This window comes from Ziziphus jujuba, chromosome 7 (assembly GCF_031755915.1).
Source record: "Ziziphus jujuba cultivar Dongzao chromosome 7, ASM3175591v1".
NCBI classification, from domain to species: domain Eukaryota; kingdom Viridiplantae; phylum Streptophyta; class Magnoliopsida; order Rosales; family Rhamnaceae; genus Ziziphus; species Ziziphus jujuba.
Genome location: NC_083385.1, coordinates 25836420 through 25858426, shown reverse-complemented (window position 1 = coordinate 25858426; position 22007 = coordinate 25836420). Strand labels below are relative to the sequence as shown.

General features: G+C 33.7%; 5 protein-coding genes across 5 annotated transcripts; all 5 read left to right on the top strand.

Annotated features, from left to right (window-relative positions):
• The first annotated feature begins 5428 nt into the window (after positions 1-5428).
• Positions 5429-7233, top strand: LOC125419809 (uncharacterized). The gene is made up of 2 exons (XM_060818911.1): positions 5429-6267; positions 6660-7233. The coding sequence occupies exons 1-2, from the start codon at positions 5429-5431 to the stop codon at positions 7231-7233; spliced, it is 1413 nt and encodes a 470-aa protein (XP_060674894.1).
• A 2831-nt stretch (positions 7234-10064) lies between these two features.
• Positions 10065-11072, top strand: LOC132804499 (uncharacterized). The gene is made up of 2 exons (XM_060818910.1): positions 10065-10149; positions 10609-11072. The coding sequence occupies exons 1-2, from the start codon at positions 10065-10067 to the stop codon at positions 11070-11072; spliced, it is 549 nt and encodes a 182-aa protein (XP_060674893.1).
• Positions 11073-12591: 1519 nt separating this feature from the next.
• LOC107433452 (UPF0481 protein At3g47200-like) lies at positions 12592-14704 on the top strand. The gene is made up of 2 exons (XM_048466281.2): positions 12592-12725; positions 13255-14704. The coding sequence occupies exon 2, from the start codon at positions 13292-13294 to the stop codon at positions 14669-14671; it is 1380 nt and encodes a 459-aa protein (XP_048322238.2). The 5' UTR covers positions 12592-12725; positions 13255-13291; the 3' UTR covers positions 14672-14704.
• A 179-nt stretch (positions 14705-14883) lies between these two features.
• LOC132804498 (uncharacterized) lies at positions 14884-16719 on the top strand. Its single transcript, XM_060818909.1, has 3 exons — positions 14884-15324; positions 15460-16605; positions 16668-16719. The coding sequence occupies exons 2-3, from the start codon at positions 16001-16003 to the stop codon at positions 16717-16719; spliced, it is 657 nt and encodes a 218-aa protein (XP_060674892.1). The 5' UTR covers positions 14884-15324; positions 15460-16000.
• Positions 16720-19561: 2842 nt separating this feature from the next.
• Positions 19562-21288, top strand: LOC132804530 (uncharacterized). Its single transcript, XM_060819141.1, has 2 exons — positions 19562-20141; positions 20296-21288. The coding sequence occupies exon 2, from the start codon at positions 20656-20658 to the stop codon at positions 21253-21255; it is 600 nt and encodes a 199-aa protein (XP_060675124.1). The 5' UTR covers positions 19562-20141; positions 20296-20655; the 3' UTR covers positions 21256-21288.
• The last annotated feature ends 719 nt before the right edge of the window (positions 21289-22007 follow it).

The following is a 22007-nucleotide window of genomic DNA, read 5'->3' as shown; positions in this document are numbered from 1 at the left end:
AACAGAGTTGGAACTAAAATTTCGGGATGATGGGGCAAATAGCTGTATGCCAGTATGACAAGACCAATTTTAAGTAATTATTCAGTTCCGATAATCATCAATAGTAATATAATCATTTTTATATTAAAATAAAACAAAATTATGTAGTAATTTTATAACTTAGCTTATAAACGAGAGGAAACCTCCCAAAAAAAAAAAAAAAACACAATATAACTTAGTTTGCACAAACAATTGCTTAATTATAGTATGGCAAAACAAATTTTTAGTTCAGTAAATAAGATTTGCAATAACTGAACTAAAAGTATGGATTTTTTGAAAAATATTAAGCCATATAATAACAAAATATGATTTAAATTCAAAATAAAAGCGAATAATTTTAATAAAATACCTTTAAAATCTATTTTGAGCAAAGAAGTTAATATTGCAGATGAGATGTTTATTGTGGATTCGGTAAATATTTATTATATATTATTTGTTTTCTTAAAGCTTTATATATATGTATATGGAAAACATGATATGTTAAGTTGGGAACAATTTTATTTTTATTTTTTTGGACTTATACTAGTAATTTGATTGCATTTATTTTGAAAGTTATATTATCTGGATATTGTCAATCATTTTGAAAAACCGACATCAATACTCATACATAGAAAATATTGACGATGGTTTTTTCAAAAATCGTCATTAATACTCACGGTTCACATGCAGACCGTCCGTCCTATACCCTTATATATAAATATATGGAGACAATATTTATATATAACTGTATTTATATACATGTATATACATGAAATATGTATAGATTAAAATAATAATAAATCATTTTATCTGTGTACAAACAATGTATGCATATTCAATATTAAAGAAGTTATTCCAACAAGCAACACTCTTCTTTTGTGATTCAATGAATATTCAATTTATTATGTTTATTTTTAATATATACATTTAAAAGAATAATAAGAAAATGAATGGATGTCATTAATTAGTAGATATGGCAATTTGGGTAATGACACGGTAACATGATTTGAAAACAATTCGAGATAAACGAGTTTGGGTTTATCATAAATAGATTCGGGTCATAATCGAGTTAATCTATTTAACACGATTATTAATTGTGTCATTTTTAAGTTGACTTGGTTAACTTGAAATTGACTTGCAATAATCTGTTTATTAAATAGATTAGTTTTAACCCGACACGACTATATATCTATTATAACCCATTTAAATTTAACTATAAATTACAATTTTATCCACTAGTATAATATTAAATAAATAAAAGTAAATATTATAAAAATAAGTAAATAATTTCAACTTGACGCTTTTGTTGAAAAAACATCGACTTTGCTCCCCTTTTTTTTTGTTTTTTTGGTACATTTGAATTTGGTAATTTTGAATAATATTTTGAAAAGTAAAAAAAATAAAAAACAAAAAAAAAATTACAAAAGAATCACAACAAATAAATTTACCAAAAAACAAATTACAAAAAAATTACAAAAGTCGACGTTTTTGTTGGAAAAGCATCAACTTTGCTCCTTATTTTTTTTTTTTTGGTAAGTTTAATTTGTTAATTTCCAAATATGCTTTTAAAAGTACAAATTTTTTTTTAAAAAAAATAACAAAAGCAAGCGCTTTTGTTGTAGAAACTTCAGCTTTGCTACTAAATTTTTTTTTTTGATAAGCTTGAATTTGATAATTTTGAATAATACTTTTAAAAGTACCCAAAAAAAAAAAGAATTACAAAAAAATTTTAAAAAATAACAAAATATGACGCTTTTGTTGTAAAAGCATTGATTTGCTACTAATTTTTTTGGTAATTATTTTTTTAATAAGTTTGAATTTGATAATTTTGGATGATGCTTTTAAAAGTATAAAAAAGAATTAAAAAATAGAATTATAAAAGAATTACCAAAAAATTAAAAAAATAACAAAAACCCATATTTTTGTTGTAAAAGTGTTACTTGGCTCCTTGATTTTTTTTTGGTAAGTTTAAATTTAATAATTTTAAATGTTGTTTTTAAAAGTAAAAATAAATAAATAAATAAATAAAACCAAAGAATTAAAAAAAAATTACTAAACAATTTGAAAAAAATAAAAAAAATAATAAAAGCCGACGCTTTTGTTGTAAAAGCATCGGATTGCTCCTTAATTTTTTGCTATATTACAATTTTACTCTTCCATGAAAATATTTATCCGTACTGACAAAAGGGGCATGATTGTAAATTGGGAGTGTAGGAACAACAGATGCTGCACGCATGTAGGGGTTTGTGAGCCTAGTGATGGACACGTGGATGTTGTATGTCATTGTCAACATGTGAAACTGAAATAATGTTATTTGTCACCGGTGGCAACCATCACCACTCTACGTGGCAGTGGATACATGTATATATATGGATAAAAAAAAATTTATATGGTAGTGGGTGCCATGTATATATAAAAGCTATTTTAACATTGAACCCATCACCATATAGGATAGTGACAGTCACCACTGGTAATATATAGCAATACTCGTGAAACTGGGGTGGTGTATAATTCATACCTTTATTGGTTTGCACAATCACAATTTCTTCTTTTTTCTTTTTTTCACAATTTCTTTTCTTTTTATCAAAAAATTTTTAAAAATTTTCAAAATAACAAAAGCTTATGCTTTTATTATAAAAGCATCAGATTTGTTGTTAAATGTTTTTGGTAAATTTGAATTTAACAAAATTGAATGATGTTTTTAAAAGTATAAAAAAAATTAAAAAAACTAAAAAAAGTTTACAAAAGAAATTAACAAAAATTTTAAAAAATAACAAAAGCCGACAGTTTTATTGTAAAAGCATCTACTTTGCTCCTTAATTTTTTTTATTAAGTTTTTTTTAATAAGTTTGAATTTTGCAATTTTAAATAATAGTTTAAATTTTGTAATTTTGAATGATACTTTTAAGAGTATAAAAAAATTATAAAAAAAGAATTATAAAACAAATGTTAATGTTGGTGGATATTGAAATATTAATGTTGGTGTATTGAAATTTTTTTTAAACGGGTTGATACGAACCCTACCGATGAACACGGGTTGCTAGGTCTAGCTGTGGACATTGAAATGTTAATGTTGGTGTATTGAATTTTTTTTATGAAGCACGTGAATTGAGACTGATGTATTGTGAATAAGAATTTTTGGCATTTTAAATAGGTGAATTTGCAATAAATATGTTAGTTTTTGGATCAATAGGTTAATTTTTGAGTTAACAGGTCAATTTTAGATTAACAGGTTAATAGGTCAATAAGATCCGTTAAAGTAATCATGTTAAGCAGGTCGTGTTGTGTTGACTTGTTTATAAATAGGTCGGTTAATGTTTTAAATACCTAACACTATTTTATGAAAAAGGAAAATAAATAAATATAATGGCATCAGGCAACTCACAATACTCCTATGTATCGCTGGATGTATATATTTTTGGTTAAAAAAAAAATTATCTCTGTAATACTGCTTAAATATTTTCACTTGTTATTTAAAGTTGAAAGAAAATCAACTGATTAATATTTACAAAAATCCAAAAAAAAAATTAATAATTTAATAGGCGACGCATAGAGTTTGTTATGCGTCGCCGGATATTAATAATGTGGAATGAAAAAAAAATTAAAATCTAGCTCTGTTATTTTTCTTAAATATTTTCACCTATTTTTAAAGTTGAAAGAAAATCATATTAACTAACATTTTTCTTTAGTGTAGCATTTAAATAATACAATTGATATAAAATATACGCACTCTATTAAAGGCGATTCTGTTGGGCTGAATATTCAGCGACTCTTAACGGATGCGTCGTGTGTTGTTGTTTCTAGGGACTTCTTGACGTCGATATTTTTCGTATGCGTCGTCTATTGGTCAAATTTTTACTGACGCATTAACCTCAGAGTCATGGTTTTGTTTTTTTAGACGTATTTATTTCGTAGCATCGCTAAGAGTGTGTCGCTAGAGCTTAATTTTCGCGTATCCTAAAAAATTTAAGTAAAGTTTAGATGACGAGAGAATTCTGATCCTAATTTGTAATGAACTTAATGTGATACAAAATCATATTTATTAAGAGCATTTTCAATGGGAATGTAGATTATTAAAATAAATATGCTATGCAGGCAATATAAATTATGTTTTTAAAAAAGTATTCTCCAATAGTAATATCTAAAATTATGTTAAGTTGATGTAATATAAATATTTTTAAAGTGAATGTTTGCTCCTGAAACTCTGTTAGACATACCAAAATTTTCTAAATTTCTTTTTCTTTTCAAAGTTAATTCTTTCAAAAAATAATAAAAAAATTAATAACATATGTAATTAATTAACAGTGAGAATAATTTTATATTTGACTATGCATTTGTATTGTTTATATTTAGACAATATTAATTTTTATACCGTACAATAAATAAATTATTTTTATTATTGGAGATGGTCTAAGTTTATCTAATTTATTTAAGCTAATGTAATGTAAGTTTAGATTAAAAACGGATTTTGATTTTCTCCTTATCTAAACTTGACCTAACTTTTAATTTGTTACGTGATGATTTATTAATTGAATTCACAAATGTTTAGTCAAAAAATCTGGTCTGATCAGTCTTTTACAATTAAACGATCACAATGGCTGGCTCATATATAAAGCTGGACAAAGGAAATAAAAGTGTAGAACATATACACAGGTATGGTTATATTTATTTTCATATTTTATATTGTTGGACAAAGGAATATAACAAAAATTAATTAAAAATTATAAAAGCAAAGAGAGAAGCTTTAAGCAATAATCCTTTATGCGTGTGAGGACAGAGACCACACCGTTCAGGTCGCGACTCTCTGCTATTTGTAGGCACAAATTCTCATCTTTATTTATTTTTCTTAATCTGCACATAAATAAATTCATAAGAAAAAAATAAATGGGAACAAGCTCATGCTTTCAATTTAATTTCTTTAATTATATGAAGTAACTGTGTTATTATTTTTTTTAAAAAAAAAATTGTATAAAAAATGTGAGAAAGAAATGGAAGAAGATTTCTGGTCAAAAAAACATAAATTACTATCATGTTAGAGGTATTTTTATCTAAAAAAATATATTTCTATCAATGATTTATATATATATATATATATATTTGATCAAATACAATGATTCATATGTTGATTCCAATGTTTAACGAAATATTTGAATCATTCCACCCTCTTTTTTATTCCACTCTCTTTTCCTTTCCATTCCATTAATTAATCTTGCAACTAAATAACACTTTATATTCTTCCAAATTTCAGGAATCATGAACAATAGATTATGTAAATATATATATATATATATATATATATTTTTTTTGTTGGTCCATAAAATAAAGTTCTAGCTTCATATATCTAACATATGGTATCCCATGTTGTCTGTTTTCTCATTTATGGACTTCTTAAAGCCGGGGAAAGGGAAGTATGGAAGAAGAGAATGTTTCAAAGGACTTCACTACTAAGCAGATCACAATCGACATTCCAGAGAAGTCGGAACGTCCTTTAACGAAGGAATTGGAATCGGAATGTCCCTTTATAATATCTGGGAGTGCAGCGGTGCCCCCTGATAAGCTTTCCATGGTGACCTGTGCAGCGGTGTCCCCTGATAATCTTTCCATCCGTGGAATACATAGGAGTCCTGATACGAGGAATTGGATAATCTACAAGGTTCCCAATAAGCTCCGGAAGATACGTCCAGCAGCTTACACTCCCCAACTAGTTTCAATTGGGCCTTTTCACCATGGCAAATCAAACTTGAAGGTCATGGAATATCATAAAGCCAAGTTCATGAGTGAATTCCTGGGGCGGTCCTTCTGTAATCATATTGAGGAGGAGAATTTGATCCACGAGATCACGGAAATCAAGGAAGAAGATGGGAAACTTGTGGAAAAAGCACAGCGTAGCTATCAAGAAGAGACCTTTGAGCCTGAGAATAAGAAAAAGTACTGGGAGGTCCCGAAAAACATTTTACGAGATGCCTGCTTCATCCTTGAGCTCTTCCTTAGAAACCACGAAAATCAATTTTCGCCTCCCGATGAAGAAGATAAGAAAACGAAGCAGCTGTCTGATAAAGAAATCAAAGATAATGCTTGCTTCATCTTTGAGCGATTCTTTAGAAACCACCAAATTCAATCTCGATCTCCCGATAAAGAAGATGAGAAATATTCAGGGGACCACATATTAAGTCCATGGGTTAAGGCAGCTATAAAACAGGACTTGATATTGCTGGAAAATCAGCTCCCCTTTTTTGTTCTCGATCGACGGTTTGATTTCATCTTCAATCATCCGTCGAAAAATATTAATCATATCCCTGATTATCTGCCAGAACTAAAGAAAAATGGACAAGAAGTTCACGATTTCTTAATAATAATTACCTGAGAATTCTTCATTGGTTATTACAAGTATGGAAAACCTTGCACCGAGGAGAATTCCAAAAATAAAAGTCGTCCCTTCGACTGCTCTACGGGCGACAAAAACCATTGGAAGAGCAAAATGAAAGACATCATGCATTTCACTGATTTGGTTAGAAAGTTTATGTGTGAAAAAAAGGACTTTCCCAAGAGTTCTGAGTATTTGACCCTCTGTCTCCATTCTGCAAAGCAACTGGATAATGCGGGGGTGAAGTTTGGGCGTCCTAAAGTTGCTACATATTTAGCTGGCATAACGATTTATCTGATGTTAAGGACGATGATAAGCGCTGCTGGTGGAATTGCCGCGATCGCTGTTGGTGGAATGGCCGCGGTTGCTGTTGGATAAATGGTTGCTGTGGGATTAATCGTTTGGAATTGAAAATCCCTCAATTGAAGGTAGATGACAACACCGAGTGCATTTTCAGAAACGTCATGGCGTTGGAGCAGTTTGTTTATCCAAAGACTCCTCGTATCTGCAATTATATTTTTCTGCTGGATCAACTCATCGACACCGTTGAAGATGTGGTTTTTCTGGTTGACAAGGGAATCATTGAGAACTGGCTTGGCAGTAACAAGGCCGTGGCTGCCTTGGTTAACACACTCAGCGACCAAATTGTGACACCGCGTTTCTTCTATGCTGATATATGCGACGAACTTAACAAGTATCACAGCAAAAATTTGAATGTTGCCATGTCAACCCTCAACAGGGTTCACTTCAAGGATATTTGGACTGGTAGTTCCACTGTTGTTGGGCTTGTTATCGTTGTGTTCTCCTTCTTCTCTACCTATTCTACCATCAAGAATCTCTTCTTTGTATGAGGGAAAATATGTCAATTAGCTAGCTAGATAAAATATCAAGTGTGGTTCCTTACTACGTCCACTCTTTTTATTTGTTTTTGATTTTATCAAGATGTAAGTGTCTGGTTTTGTTGATCTTGTAATTATCACTATTTATGGGCTTGAACTCAAAATAAATATATAAATAAATAAAACAGCTGAGCATGAGCATATTTTTGCTAATAGTTGTTTTTGATTTTCAATTTGCATCAAATAAATGGCTTGGAAAAAAAAAGGATTGATTGAATATTTACTTGGGAAAAAAAAAAAAAGAGAGTAATTTTTTTAATTTATTTTTAATTCAAGTTAAAGAAAGGAGGCCCATTTGTGAAATTGAAAATAATTTTAGAAAACTTAATGATAGTAGTAAGGGATCTGAAATCTATATGTTAAAAATTAAAATATTAATATTTTTTCTTTAAAACTTACAAAAAGTGGCTGATAATAAATTTATATGATTTAAGGAAAAAAAAAAAATTTATCCTGACATTTTACCACTCAAGAGTCTAGAATCCAGATGCAATCAAATGTGATTACCGAATTGTTTATTACCTATATTCTCGTTAGGTAATTTATGGCAACTGCAATGAGATTTAAAAATTGCCATTATTCATTCTTGCGGGCACAATAAAAGCTACTATTTTTCACAGGCTATTGATTTGATTTGGAATCCACTTACCCTCAATATCCAAAAAGAAAAAAAAAAATCCCATTATAAGTGTATACCATACAAGGAGAACAGAGTAGCAAAACCTTAAAAGAGTATTTCCAGTATTATGGCCTTTTTTATTTATTTATTTATTTTTTGGTACCATTGTCCTCAGTTGTTTCAGTCATTGTAAGCCACAAGGATATATCTTCTAGTTAACTAACATTTGCCGATTTAATATCTTGAAATTATCCAATTCATTCCTTTTTTTTTTTTTTTTTCCCCTCCCCAATCTGTCAGAGTAGGATAAATGACGAAGTGCAATTTTTTCCCCCTCTTTTGTGTCCTATCAATAAAGAATAGCATCGACACACTTTCAAAAAAAATTTCTACAACTCTCTGAGTATCGATTAAAGTGTTTTATAGTGCCAAAATGGTATTAAAAATTCTGAATCATTATTCATTTGCTTTTTAATTCCTGGTTGTTGGCAGAGCTGGCAATATTATGAATGATTGGTTTGGCCCTTGGGCCTCAGACTTTGGATTTAGATATACATGAGCATATATATATGCGCCTTAGCCTTTACCGGTTAGACGAATCACAAATTCAGTCACGATTGTTTCATTCGTATATTTGGTCAAATTTCATGAAATTGTGTGCATATATATGGCTTGCAATGTACTTTGATTTTGACGTCATATCTGACGTTGTTTGTGCTTGTAAGTCAAAAGATATCTTTTGAGTTTTTGATTTATCTTTTAGACGCTGGTGACTGGTGAGCTATATCATTCATTATAGTTCCAATAAAAAATGATACTGATTATACTACCTTATTCGATTTAGGTTATCATTGACCATCTTTTTAGAGTCCATACAGCATGAACCCTCATGTACATGATGTTGTTAATGTGGTTCTCTTACCACCATAGAGAAAAAATATGAGAAGAAAAATAAAAAAGAATTCTATTAGTCTCTTAAAAATAGATTACAAAAACATAAAAACTTCTCTTTTGGATTCTCACGTGGAATCTCACTTGTTTTACTATCAAACTCTCTCTGTATCTTTAATTCTTCTCTCAAGCTCTCTCTGGAGCCTTTACACTGCTTTTAATACTCCTCTCTTGGGATTGGATTGAGATTGCTTGGCTTGGCTTGAAAAACCACGGGATGGAGCATATTTACTATCAAACTCTCTCTGTATCTTTAATTCTTCTCTCAAGCTCTCTCTGGAACCAATGCTAGCTAAGTACATGTACATATAGCCAAATTGATTTACTCTGTTTGTTTTCTCATTGATCTGGATGTCATAAGGGAAAGAGAATGGCATCACCATCACACCATTTTGTTTCAAAGGAGGAGTTGCCTTATCAGCCGGTCATCATCGACATGCCAAAGGACTTGGAACCTGACCCGAACAATACATGTTGGATCTTCAGGGTTCCGGAGAAGCTCCGCAAGGTAAACGAAGCAGCTTACACTCTTCATCTAGTTTCCATTGGCCCTCTTCACCATGGCAATCCAAAGTTGAATGCAATGGAGCATAAAAAATTCAAGTATGAGCAACAATTCTAGAATCGGGACTTATGGAAACATATAGAGGACGGAAAAAGGATCGAATTCATGGACAAGGTACTACCACGCATCCAGAGTAGCTATGCAGTGACCTTTGACTTCGATCCTGCTGCTCCTAATAATCAGCTCGACTTCATCCGCATGTTTCTAAGAGATGCCTGCTTCATCTTTGAGCTCTTCTTTAGAAACTATGCAAACCGTTCAGACGATTACATGCTGAGAACACCATGGCAGAAGACAGGTATAAAACTGGACTTGATAATGCTTAATCAGCTCCCATATTTTGCTTTCAAGGAACTATTTGACTTCATCTACCCAGAGGACAAAAACGGGACAGAGAGTAAAAATAATCATCAGCTATCAGGGCTAACAGGGGAAAGTAAACGCAGCGATTTCTTTAAGAACATTTCCTGTGAATTCTTCCTTGATTATTACAGGTTTGGCAAACCTCTTGCCGAGAGAACATACATGCAAATGACACAATCCACGAACAAAATCCGCTTTGCTGATCTCGTCAAGGATTAAAAAGATGGTGAAATTAAGATCCCATTCAAGGGAATCAAACATTTCACTGATTTGGTTAGAAAGTCTATGCTTCCGGGTGATCAGTTTCCAGAGAAGGATGATGCTATTTTCGGTCTCTGTACTGCAACACAACTGAGTAGGGCAGGGTTAAGTTTGTGAGATGCAAAGAGAATAGAGTTATAGCTGACACTAATCAAAAAACAGAGCCTTATCCCATGTTTAAGGGTGTTGTTAGAGTTAGTGACCCGAATTCTTGTTGATCCGACCCGAAAAGCTCGCGGTGCGACCCATTTGGTGAAACTAATTTTGGAGAAAAATTTAGGGCTCTGTGGTGGAAGCGGAGGTGGTAGCGCCCCCGCGGTACGGACCTGTTCAATTTTAAGGTGTCTTCCGTACAATATATAATTTGATGCTTTTGGGGTTTTTCGGCGGTAATTGGGGTTTTAGGGTATCGCGCAATTTTGCTCACCTTTGTACCAATTTTTCGATATTGGATTTGCTTCTCTCTGGCCGTGGTTTTTCCCGTCAAGGGTTTCCACGTAAATCCTGTGTTTGTTCTACTCTTTCTTTGTTTCCGTTGCTATTTATTTTTCTCCCAATTCCGTAACAGGTGTATATCGGAATTATTTGGAATTGGAAATCCCTGAACTGAAGGTAAAAGGAAACACCGAATGCATCATGAGAAATGTCATGGCTTTGGAACAGTTTGTTTATCGGGATGAGCCTTTTATCTGCAATTATGTTTTCCTGCTGGAACAACTCACCAGCACCGCCGAAGATGTGGAATTTATGATCGACAAGAAAATTGTTCACAAGTGGCTTGGCAGCAATGAGGAAGTGGTTCGCATGGTTAACAAACTGTGTGGCCAAATTGTGGTATCACGTTACTTCTACGCTGGTCTTTGCCAAAGACTTAACCAGTATTATGACAATCCCTGGAACTTTTTCAAGGCAACCCTCATGAGGGTTTACTTCAAGGATCTTTTCACCATTTGTTCCACGATTATTGGAATTGTTTTCCTTGTATTCTCCTTCTTCTCTACCTATTCAACCATCAAGAGTCTCTTCTTTTAAGTTTCATATCAAGGACTGACGTAAGTACGGACGTTAAATAATCCCCCATGGATGAAAATGTAAATGTAAATTAAATTAATTAGCTAGGTAAAAGATAGACTGTGGTTCCTTAATTAGTTTACTGTTCTAGTTATGACTGTTTCTGCTTCAACCCAAAATAAATAGATAACTAAAGCTGCAATAATAATGATAATAATAATTACAACACTAGAGTTTTCTAATTTCTCAAGTTGATATAAGGTGTTGTTCGAAAAAAAAAAAAAAAAAAGAAGTTAATATATTATATGAACCTTACCACACCTTATATTAATTTTGTTTTTTTTTTTTTCTTTCCCTCCATTTGACGGGGCCACGTATTAAGTATACATATAAATATGCAGTAGCACTTTTTTTTTTATTTTTTTATTTTCAGATGAAGAGAGGAAACTCGCATGTGAAATTGAAAATAATTAAACCAAAAAAAAAAAAATCTTATATAGTAACAATGAATTTTTTATTTTTTTTTGGGGACATGCGGTAACATAGATCTGAAACCATATGTTAAAATAAGCTTTTCCTAAAAGGAAAAGAAAAACTTATAAGAAGTGGCCAAAAATAAATTTATATAATTTGACAAAAATAAAAATTAAGTTTCTTTTCAACATGAAATTCTCAATCTTGAGGTCATGAAGGTGATTATCCAATGGTAATGAGATTGGAAAAATCCCATATTTGGATAAATGAAACGTCTTCTTTCATATCGAATTGGCATTTTAAAGAACCTAATTTTTCGATGAAAGAAAAGAAATCTAATTTCTAGCAACATAGTTTGATTAATAGCAAATATTGTCAATATTCCTCATGCTAGGTATAGTTAACCATGTTTACATACTAATGAAGCAGATTGGATTCGTCTTCAGGGAAGCCAGTACATTACCCAAAGAGGCCCGATCTCAAATTGCCCTAACAAAACTGAGCTTGGACTTCTACAAAAACAAAACTGGGCTTGTACCTTTCAAAACCTGGGCTTGGACTTCTACAAAAGAAACTGGGCTTGGACAGTAATTTTATATATATATATATAATAGTTTGACCAAATAGTTTAGCCTGATTGATAGACGACAATGGGATAAGCACCGCCTTAATTTTTTATTTTATTTTTTTTGGGGATAATAATAAAGTGTTAACACTTATTATAAGCTTTCTTTCTAAAACCATGAAATTGAAAACAATAGACTTAACTTTTCTCAGAAAGTGTTCATTTTTTTATCACCACCATCGAACCCACAACTAACCCCAAATAATCATTACCAAAGAAAAATATATATATATATTATTTTAAAATATGGGGGATTTTAAAATTTCATTTCGAATAAGGCATCAATTTATAAAATACTTACTAATTCATCAGCCTTACCGGATAAAGACAAATTGGAAAAGAACATATTTTTACATACAATTAATTTTATGTATATGTGACCAATATTAAGTTGAAACTTAGATCATAATTTTACCTAAACCACTAGCTAATTGCGTCCTTACAATCAACCATACATTTAGAAAATGCAACCTTCTTAAATGACCTCTATTCTCTGTAGCTCGGTTTGTTTCTCTGTTGAGTACCCCATCACAGTCGATTTGCAGCATCAAAGAGTAGCCAATTTTTATTCATCGGTTTGTCTGTTAACTTTCTGCCATAATTAAATTTTCTTTTCTTTTCCAATTCAAGAATTTTGTTGCTTCCATCCATAGGTTGATATGCTAATTTGATTTCCTTCCCTTTGTTATTAGTTTTAATGTTTCAATATGGTTGAATGAAAAACGGTTTCAAAAGACCATTTATATTCCAAGCATTTAAGGTTCTTGGACACTTTCTTTGTTTCATTCCCTTTTTTTTTTTTTTTTTTTTGATTTTTTTATTTCACAAGAAACTTATATCTGTATATATATGGTTCATTATTTAAGCTTCAATAATTAAGCTGGTCGTATTTAGAATATTAGTTTATAGGGAATGGCCGCTTAATATATGATTGGATCCTTAGAATTGGTGATTAAACTTCATAGGAAAAACCTTAAGCTATGAAGGAAGCCACAATATATCAAAAATTGTCTTCCTAATTGATTACACTATATATGTTTCAATTTTTCTTACTAACTGATTTGTTGTTTGTTTTTTTTTTTTTTTTTTTTTTTTTTTTGGTAGTTCTAAAGAGGAAAAGGACATTGACAATTTGAAATATATGGGAATAAAGGAGGCCTGCGCTTATGAAGATCAGCATATCATAATTGACATTCCAGAGGATTTGGAACCCGACCTCAATTCTTCATGTTGGATCCACAGAGTTCCAAGGAAGATCCGGCAGCTAAAAGAAGAAGCCTATACTCCCCAGCTAATATCTGTAGGGCCTTTTCACTACGGCAACCCGCAACTGAAATCCATGGAACACCACAAAACCAAGTATCACGACCAATTCTGGAAACGGGATTTCTGTAAACACATTGAGGTGGATGATATCAAAGATTTCATGGAAGATGGGGATCGCCGGGAAAGCATCCGGCGTAGCTATGCAGGGACACTTGGGTTTGGGAATGATCCGGACCAGTTGTTCCATGTGATTCTAAGAGATGCTTGCTTCATCTTTGAGCTATTCTTGAGAAACTATGAAATCTCAAAGTACGATAAAGATTATATATTGAAAACTCCATGGCTAAGGAAAGCTGTAGAGCTGGACTTGATAATGCTGGAAAATCAGCTCCCTTTTTTTGTTTTCACTGAACTTTTCGACTTCATCCTCCTAACAAAGCCACAAAATAGTAAAGAATTGGACATGAATAATAGCCCTCCTTATCCATCCCAACTCCGCGAGGAAAGTGAAGGGCACAATTTCTTTCTAAAGATAACCTGTGCTTTCTTCATTGATTATTATAGCCATGGAAAGCTTCTGGATGAGGAAATGCAACACTTCAAGAGAATCAAACATTTCACCGATTTGGTCAGACAATTCCTGTGTCCAAACAGAAGGTATCCCATTCATGCTGGCAATATGAGCTGTCTCTACACTGCAAAGCAACTAGATGGTTCAGGGGTGAACTTCGTGCCGCGTAAGGATCAACGCTTAGCGGACATAAAGATAGAACAGAGTACACATAAGTGTATGCCTTGGAAATCTTTGAAACTGGAAGTCCCCGAATTCAAGGTAGAAGACGATACTGAATGCGTCATGAGAAACATTATGGCGTTGGAGCAGTGTGTTTATCCATTTGAGACTTATATCTGCAATTATGTTTCTTTTTTGGATCAACTAATCAACACAGCTGAAGATGTAGAATTGCTGGTTGAGAAGAAAGTGGTTCATAACTTGCTTGGTAGCAACGATGCAGTAGCAGATTTGATTAACAAGCTTTGCGACCAGATTGTGGAAACAAGTTTCTGCTATGGTGGTATATGCCAAGTGCTTAATGAGCATTATGATAATTTTTGGAACGTTACCAAGGCAACTCTTAAGAGCGTTTACTTCAAGGATCTTTGGACAAGTAGTTCTAGTATTGTTGCACTTTTTGTACTTTTGTTCTCAGTTGTTTCAGTCATTGCAAGCATCAAGGATATGTCTTCTAATTAACTAACAATTGCCAATTTAAAATCTTGAAATTTATTCACTGCATTTTCTTTTTCTCGTGAACCAAACGGAGTAGGATAAATGAAGCAACAATTTTTTTTTTTTTTTTTTTGGGTCCTATCAGTAAAGAATAACATTGATACGCTTGGCAAAAATTTCTACTACTCCCCGAATATCAATAAGTGCCATATAGTGCCAAAATGGTATTAATAATTCTAGGTCACTATTCATATGCTATTATTCATGGGTGGTGGAATAGCTGGCAATAGTATGAATTATTGGTCTGACCCTTATCCTTTTGGAGTTCCGATATAAGGCTCTACCAACCACTTCCCTCATCTCACAGTGGTTGCAAGGACTTACCAGATTTATCCAACAATATCGGTCAGTCGAATCACTTGTCTTTCCTGATTTGATTTCCTTTCTATTTTTGGTCCTATTTCATTGGAATTGTGTGCATGAATTTCAAGTACTTCGATTTTGATTTCATGTTATTAATTAATTCTAACACTTTAATGTGGTACTAAAAGAAAAATATGGAGAAAGAGGAGCCTTGCAATATAGAGAGAGATGAGAATAACGCACTACTTTAGCACAAAGAAGAGATTGCAGCATGTAATATTAAACAAGTAATTATGATTGGATCCTTGCAATTGGTGAGAAAACTAACTGAACAGAAAAAGTTAAGCTAGAGACTCAGAAAGTCATATATTTTGAAAACCGATCTCACATTTTCTTGAACAGATTAATTTGGTGTTTTTTTTTTTTTTTTATCTCTATGTCCTAATAAGGGAGGGGATCCATATAGTAACATGGGAGAAAAGGAGGCCTGCCTTGATGAGTCAGTCATAATCGACTTTCCAGTGGAATTAGAACCTGACCTGAATACAACATTGTTGTAACAGTGCCTAGGTAGTTGCATATGGAGTTGTTGTCAGCTGACCAAGTCATTAGAATATTTGTTATGCAGTTAGCTGACCATGTCTTTAGGATATTTGTTATTATTTATGCTGTTATGCTGTTTTACTTGTTAATAGCTAGAAATTAGGAAGCTGTTAGTCATGCCTTGTGTTTAGGAAATATTTTTGTTTTTTTGTTAAATGTTAGCTCTATATAAAGAGTAGTGCAGTGAATAAAAAATATATTCTGGTCTTCAATATTTTAGCTGGTGTCTTATAACTACAAATTGGTATCAGAGCTATTTTTCTTGAGGGATCTGTGAGCTAAGCCATCTCTTGAGGGATCTGTGAGTTGAGTGAATCTAAACACAAACCCAGAAACACAAACCAAAACCAGTAACTTAAAAGACCAGAAACACAAAAACCTTTAGAAATGGAAGCTGAAACAACATTTTCTCATATTGCTCCACCAATTTTTAATGGGGATAACTATCAGGCTTGGGCTATTAAAATGATGGTCCATCTTGAGGCATTAGATCTTTGGGAGGCTGTAGAGGAGGACTATGATGTTCTACCATTGCCAGAAAATCCAACGATAGTACAACTAAAGACTCACAAAGAGAGGAAGACAAAGAAGTCCAAAGCTAAAGCATGTCTATTCTCTGCTGTTTCAAGCACCATATTTACAAGAATCATGAATCTACAGACAGCAAAGGCTATTTGGGATTATCTCAGAAGCGAATACCAAGGCAATGAAAGAACCAAAAACATGAAAGTGCTTAACTTGATCAGGGAGTTTGAAATGCTGAAAATGAAGGAGACAGAAACCATCAAAGACTACTCTGACAAGTTGCTGGGCATAGTAAACAAGGTGAGGTTGCTGGGTAAGGATTTTTCTGATGAACGAATTGTACAAAAAATTCTTGTGACTTTGCCTGAAAAGTACAAATCTAAAATTTTTTCATTAGAAGAATCTAAGGATTTGTCAAGTATATCCTTGGCAGAATTAGTAAATGCATTGCAGGCCCAAGAGCAAAGGCAAATGATGAGAAAAGAAGAATCTGTAGAGGGTGCTTTTCAAGCAAAGGCACAAAATTCAGGAGGAGGCAAAGACAAGAAGGACAGCAAAAAGAAGTACAGCAAGAAAACTGAATACAATGACAAAAAGGATGAGGTAACATATCCACCTTGCCCATACTATAAAAAAACTAACCACCCACAAAGGAAGTGTTGGTGGAGACCAGATGTCAAGTGCAGGAAATGTGGTCAGATTGTGTGGCTTGCCAATATGGAAAGCAAGTCAGAAGATCCTTTCCTCAAACTGCATGGAGAGCAACACGCAAACTTCAACTGGTACATACAGATGTTGGAGGACCTCTAAAAACATCTTCCTTAAATGGCAGTAAATATTATATTGTATTTATTGATGATTGCACTAGATTTTGTTGGATTTATTTTCTTAAATTTAAATCTGAAGTTGCTAATGTTTTTTGGAAATATAAAACTTGGGTGGAGAATCAAAGTGGTTACAGGATGCAAACAATCAGATCAGACAATGGAAAGGAATACACTTGTGATAGTTTCAAAAATTTATGTGATGAAGCTGGCATTGAGCACCAGTTTACAGCACCGTATACTCCGCAGCAGAACGGTGTAAGTGAAAGAAAAAATAGAAGTATTATGGAAATGACAAGGTGTTTGCTGCATGAAAAGGAATTGCCAAAGAACCTGTGGGCGGAGGCTGCAAATACTGCAGTTTATCTGTTGAATCGATTGCCAACCAGAGTTCTACAGAAAAGAACTCCATTTGAAGCTTGGTTTGGTTACAAACCAGACCTGCAATATTTAAGAACTTTTGGTTGTCTTTGTTTTGCTCATGTGCCACAGGTGAAAAGAGAGAAACTCGATAAAAAGGCGGAACCGGGAGTTTTTATTGGATATAGTAAAGCATCCAAGGCTTACAGAATTTTCCAACCACAAAGTGGAAAAATTCTTGTAAGTAGAGATGTCACATTCATGGAAGATAGACAATGGAACTGGGAGGAGTCAGTAAAGGAGCAGCGGTCTGAAATTCAACAAAATATGGATGATAACATAGATGATGAACCAATTAGAGGTACAAGGTTATTATCTGATATTTATGAAAGATGTAATATTGCTGTGTTTGAGCCTACAGAGTTTAAAGAAGCTGAAAAGGATGTCAAGTGGATCGAAGCAATGGAAGAAGAGCTTAAGATGATTGAGAAGAATGACACATGGGAGTTGGTGAATAGACCTCAACATAGAAAGGTCATTGGAGTCAAATGGGTTTACAGAACCAAATTTAATGCAGATGGTTCTGTAAATAAACACAAAGCCAAATTAGTTGTGAAAGGGTATAGTCAAGTGTTTGGAGTAGATTTTTCAGAAACCTTTGCTCCAGTAGCACGCTTGGATACAATCAGAATGTTACTTGCTTTGGCTGCACAAAAGGGATGGAAGATTTACCAGTTGGATGTTAAATCTGCTTTTTTAAATGGTTATCTTCAAGATGAAATTTATGTAGAGCAGCCTGAAGGATTTCAAGTCAAGGGACAGGAGGAGAAGGTCTACTTATTGAAGAAGGCATTATACGGTCTTAAACAGGCTCCTAGGGCCTGGTACAGCAGGATCGATGAATATCTTCAAAGCCTTGGTTTTGTTAAAAGTCCAAGTGAAGCTACGTTATATATAAAAAAAACAGATGCTAACTTAATTATAGTTTCTGTTTATGTTGATGATCTTCTTGTAACAGGAAGCAATGAGATGCTGGTGAAAGAATTTAAAGCCAAAATGCTTGAAGCATTTGAGATGACAGACCTTGGCTTAATGTCCTATTTTCTAGGAATGGAGGTGAAGCAAGACCATCATGGAGTCTTCATAAGCCAAAAGAAGTATGCAAAGGAAATACTCAAGAAATTCCATATGGAAGATTGCAAAAGCACTAGCACACCCATGAATCAAAAGGAGAAATTTAGCAAAGAGGATGGAGCTGAAAAAGTTGATGAACGCTTATACATGAGTCTGATTGGTTGCTTGATGTATCTTACAGCTACCAGACCAGACATAATGTTTGCAGTAAGTTTGCTCTCGAGATTTATGCATTGTGCTAGTGAAATGCATTTTCAGGCTGCCAAACGAATTGTAAGATATATCAAGGGCACAACAAATTATGGAATTAAATATTCTAGCTGTCACTCTTTTAAGCTTCATGGTTATTCTGATAGTGACTGGGCAGGTTCTATAGATGACGTGAGAAGCACAACAGGTTTTTGTTTCAGTTTTGGATCAGGAATTTTTTCATGGAGCTCAAAAAAGCAAGATGTGATAGCTCAAAGTACAGCGGAGGCAGAGTATGTTGCAGCAAACGCTACAGTGAATCAAGCAATTTGGATCAGGAAAATACTAGCAGATTTACACATGAACCAAACTGAGCCAACAGAAATTTATGTAGATAACCAAGCTGCCATTGCAATTTCAAATGATCCTATTTTTCATGGAAGGACAAAGCATTTCAAGATTAAGCTATATCATTTGAGAGAAGAACAGAAGGCTGGTGAAGTTAAACTGGTTTATTGTAAGACTGAGAACCAAATTGCAGATGTGCTTACCAAGGCTCTTCCAAAAGCAAGATTCGAAGTTCTGAGAAACAAACTAAGTCTATGCAGCTATTAGGCAAGGAGGAGAAATTGTTGTAATAGTGCCTAGGTAGTTGCATATGGAGTTGTTGTCAGCTGACCAAGTCATTAGAATATTTGTTATGCAGTTAGCTGACCAAGTCTTTAGGATATTTGTTATTATTTATGCTGTTATGCTGTTTTACTTGTTAATAGCTAGAAATTAGGAAGTTGTTAGTCATGCCTTGTGTTTAGGAAATATTTTTGTTTTTCTGTTAAATGTTAGCTCTATATAAAGAGTAGTGCAGTGAATAAAAAATATATTCTGGTCTTCAATATTTTATCTGGTGTCTTATAACTACAAACATGTTGGATCCACAAGGTTCCCAGAAAGCTACGCCAGGTGAATGACGCAGGTTACACTCCCCAGCTGGTTTCCACTGGGCCTTTTCACCATGCTAAACCAAACTTGAAGGCCATGGAACATCATAAAACCAAGTATCAGCAGGAATTCTGGAAAAGGGATTTCTGCAAACACATTGGAGAGAATGATATTGAAGATTTCATGAGGACAAGAAGATCGCCGACAACGCATCTGGGATAGTTACGCAGGAACATTTGAGCTCAGGAACAATCCGGACCTGTTCTTCAGCGTGATTCTACGAGATGCCCTGTTCATCTTTGAGCTGTTTTTGAGGGACTTTGAAAATCAGCTTGGAAATAAGAAGCCTGATGAAGTGAAGGATTATATATTGAGAACACCGTGGCTGAGGAATGTTATAGAGTTGGACTTAATATTACTGGAAAATCAGCTTCCCTTTTTTATTTTCACAGAAATGTTTGACTTCATCCTCCAAACACAGCCGGATAATCAAGTGGATATGGATTTGCCTTTTTATCTATCAAAACATGGTCACCAAGGGGCGCTGGCAGGATTAGGTTAGAACTCAATAGAATCCAGGGCACTTAATGGCCCCACACTCAATTATTTATTTTATTTGGTTTAAAAATTCAGGTGTTCATTTTTTTTTTTTTTCTTCAGTTAGTATCTAATTAAGATGCCCATATATCCTGTTTCTTCCGCATTGATCAGATGGAAAGAAAATCCCACTATTCCTTTCCACATTTTGCCATTGAATTTTTCAGTAATTATTACTGCATTGGAAGAGCTTTCTGCGAGGAAACGCTGGAAAAAGTTGATCACTTTCAGCAACGCTTCAATGCAGGTGGTTTGCTAAGCATAGCCGAAACTAGACCACAATTCATCGCTGACGATATGATCTGGGTCACCGAAACTAATTTCTTCAAGAATATCAAACATTTCAATGATATGGTCAGAAAGTTTCTGTGTCCAACTGATCTGATGGTTCTGCTGTCTCAACCTGCTCAACCAAATCAACCACCCTGTTCTTCTTGTTATTCTCAAACAAAAACATAGGTCAATTATAATGGCATGGAAGACCCATCTGTTCATTATACCACCTGTTTTTACAGTGCTAAGCAACTGGATAGAGCAGGGGTGAGCTTTGTGCCCTGTAAAAATCAATATTTAACTAACATAGTGGTTAAAAAGTTCAAGTACAATTTTTTTCCTTGGAAATCTTTGGAATTGGTTGTCCTTGAGTTCAAGATAGAAGATAATACAGAGTGCCTTATGAGAAATGTCATGGCTTTGGAGCAGTGTGTTTATCCATTTCAGTCTTATATCTGCGATTACATTTCGCTGCTGGATCATCTCATTAACACTGCTGAAGATGTGGAATTGCTGGTGAAGAAGAGAATTGTTGACAATTTGCTTGGCAGCAACGATGCACTGGCAGATTTGGTTAACAAACTTTGCGACCAAATTGTGGAATCGGGTTTGTGCTATGGAACAATCTGCAAACAACTTAACGAGCACCATGACAATTTTTGGAACGTCACCAAGACAATCCTTAAGCGGGTTTACTTCAAGGATCTTTGGACTAGCAGTTCTAGTATAGTTGCGTTTTTTGTGCTTTTATTCTCAGTTGTTTCTGTCATTGTAAGCATCAAAGATATGACCACATGGTAAAAAAAATAATAATAATAATAAATAAAATAAAATAAAATCTTATTACTGGATGAATGAGAATGAGATGTTCCTTTTAGTTATTTGAAAGGTTTACTTGGCGTTTCTGAAGATATTAACCCCAAAAGAGTAACATTACTTTAGATTTCCATCCCTATTAAAAATAAATAAATAAAACTGTTTTGTCCAAAACCCATCCCAAAGTGGAGCTCGACGCCCACCCAATATTGTAGAACTGGCCTTGGGCTGCTGAATTTTCCGGGAGGCCTCTATATACACGCATGATAAAATCAACCACATACACCCCCCACAAAATATTAAAATTCCAAAAATGCCCAAATCTATGAAACTTGAAGTCCCTAAATTCAAGGTAGAAAACGGCATAGAAATGCGTTATGAGAAACATTATGGCGTTGGAAAATGTGTTTGTCCATTTGAGACTTATACCTGAAATTACATTTCATTTTTGGATCAACCAATCTACACAGCTGAAGTTGCTGGTTGAGAAATATGTGCTTCATAATGCTTGGAAGCAACGATACAGTGGCCGATTTGATTAACGAGCTTTGCGACAGATTGTGGAAATAAGTTTCTGCTATGGTGGTATTTGCCAAGAGCTTAATAAGCACTATGACAATTTTGGGAACGTGACCAAGGCAACCTTAATAGTGTCTACATTAAGGATCGCTGGACAAGTAGTTCTAGTATTGTCTCACATTTTGTACTTTTTTCCCGAGTTAGTTTCAGCCATTGCA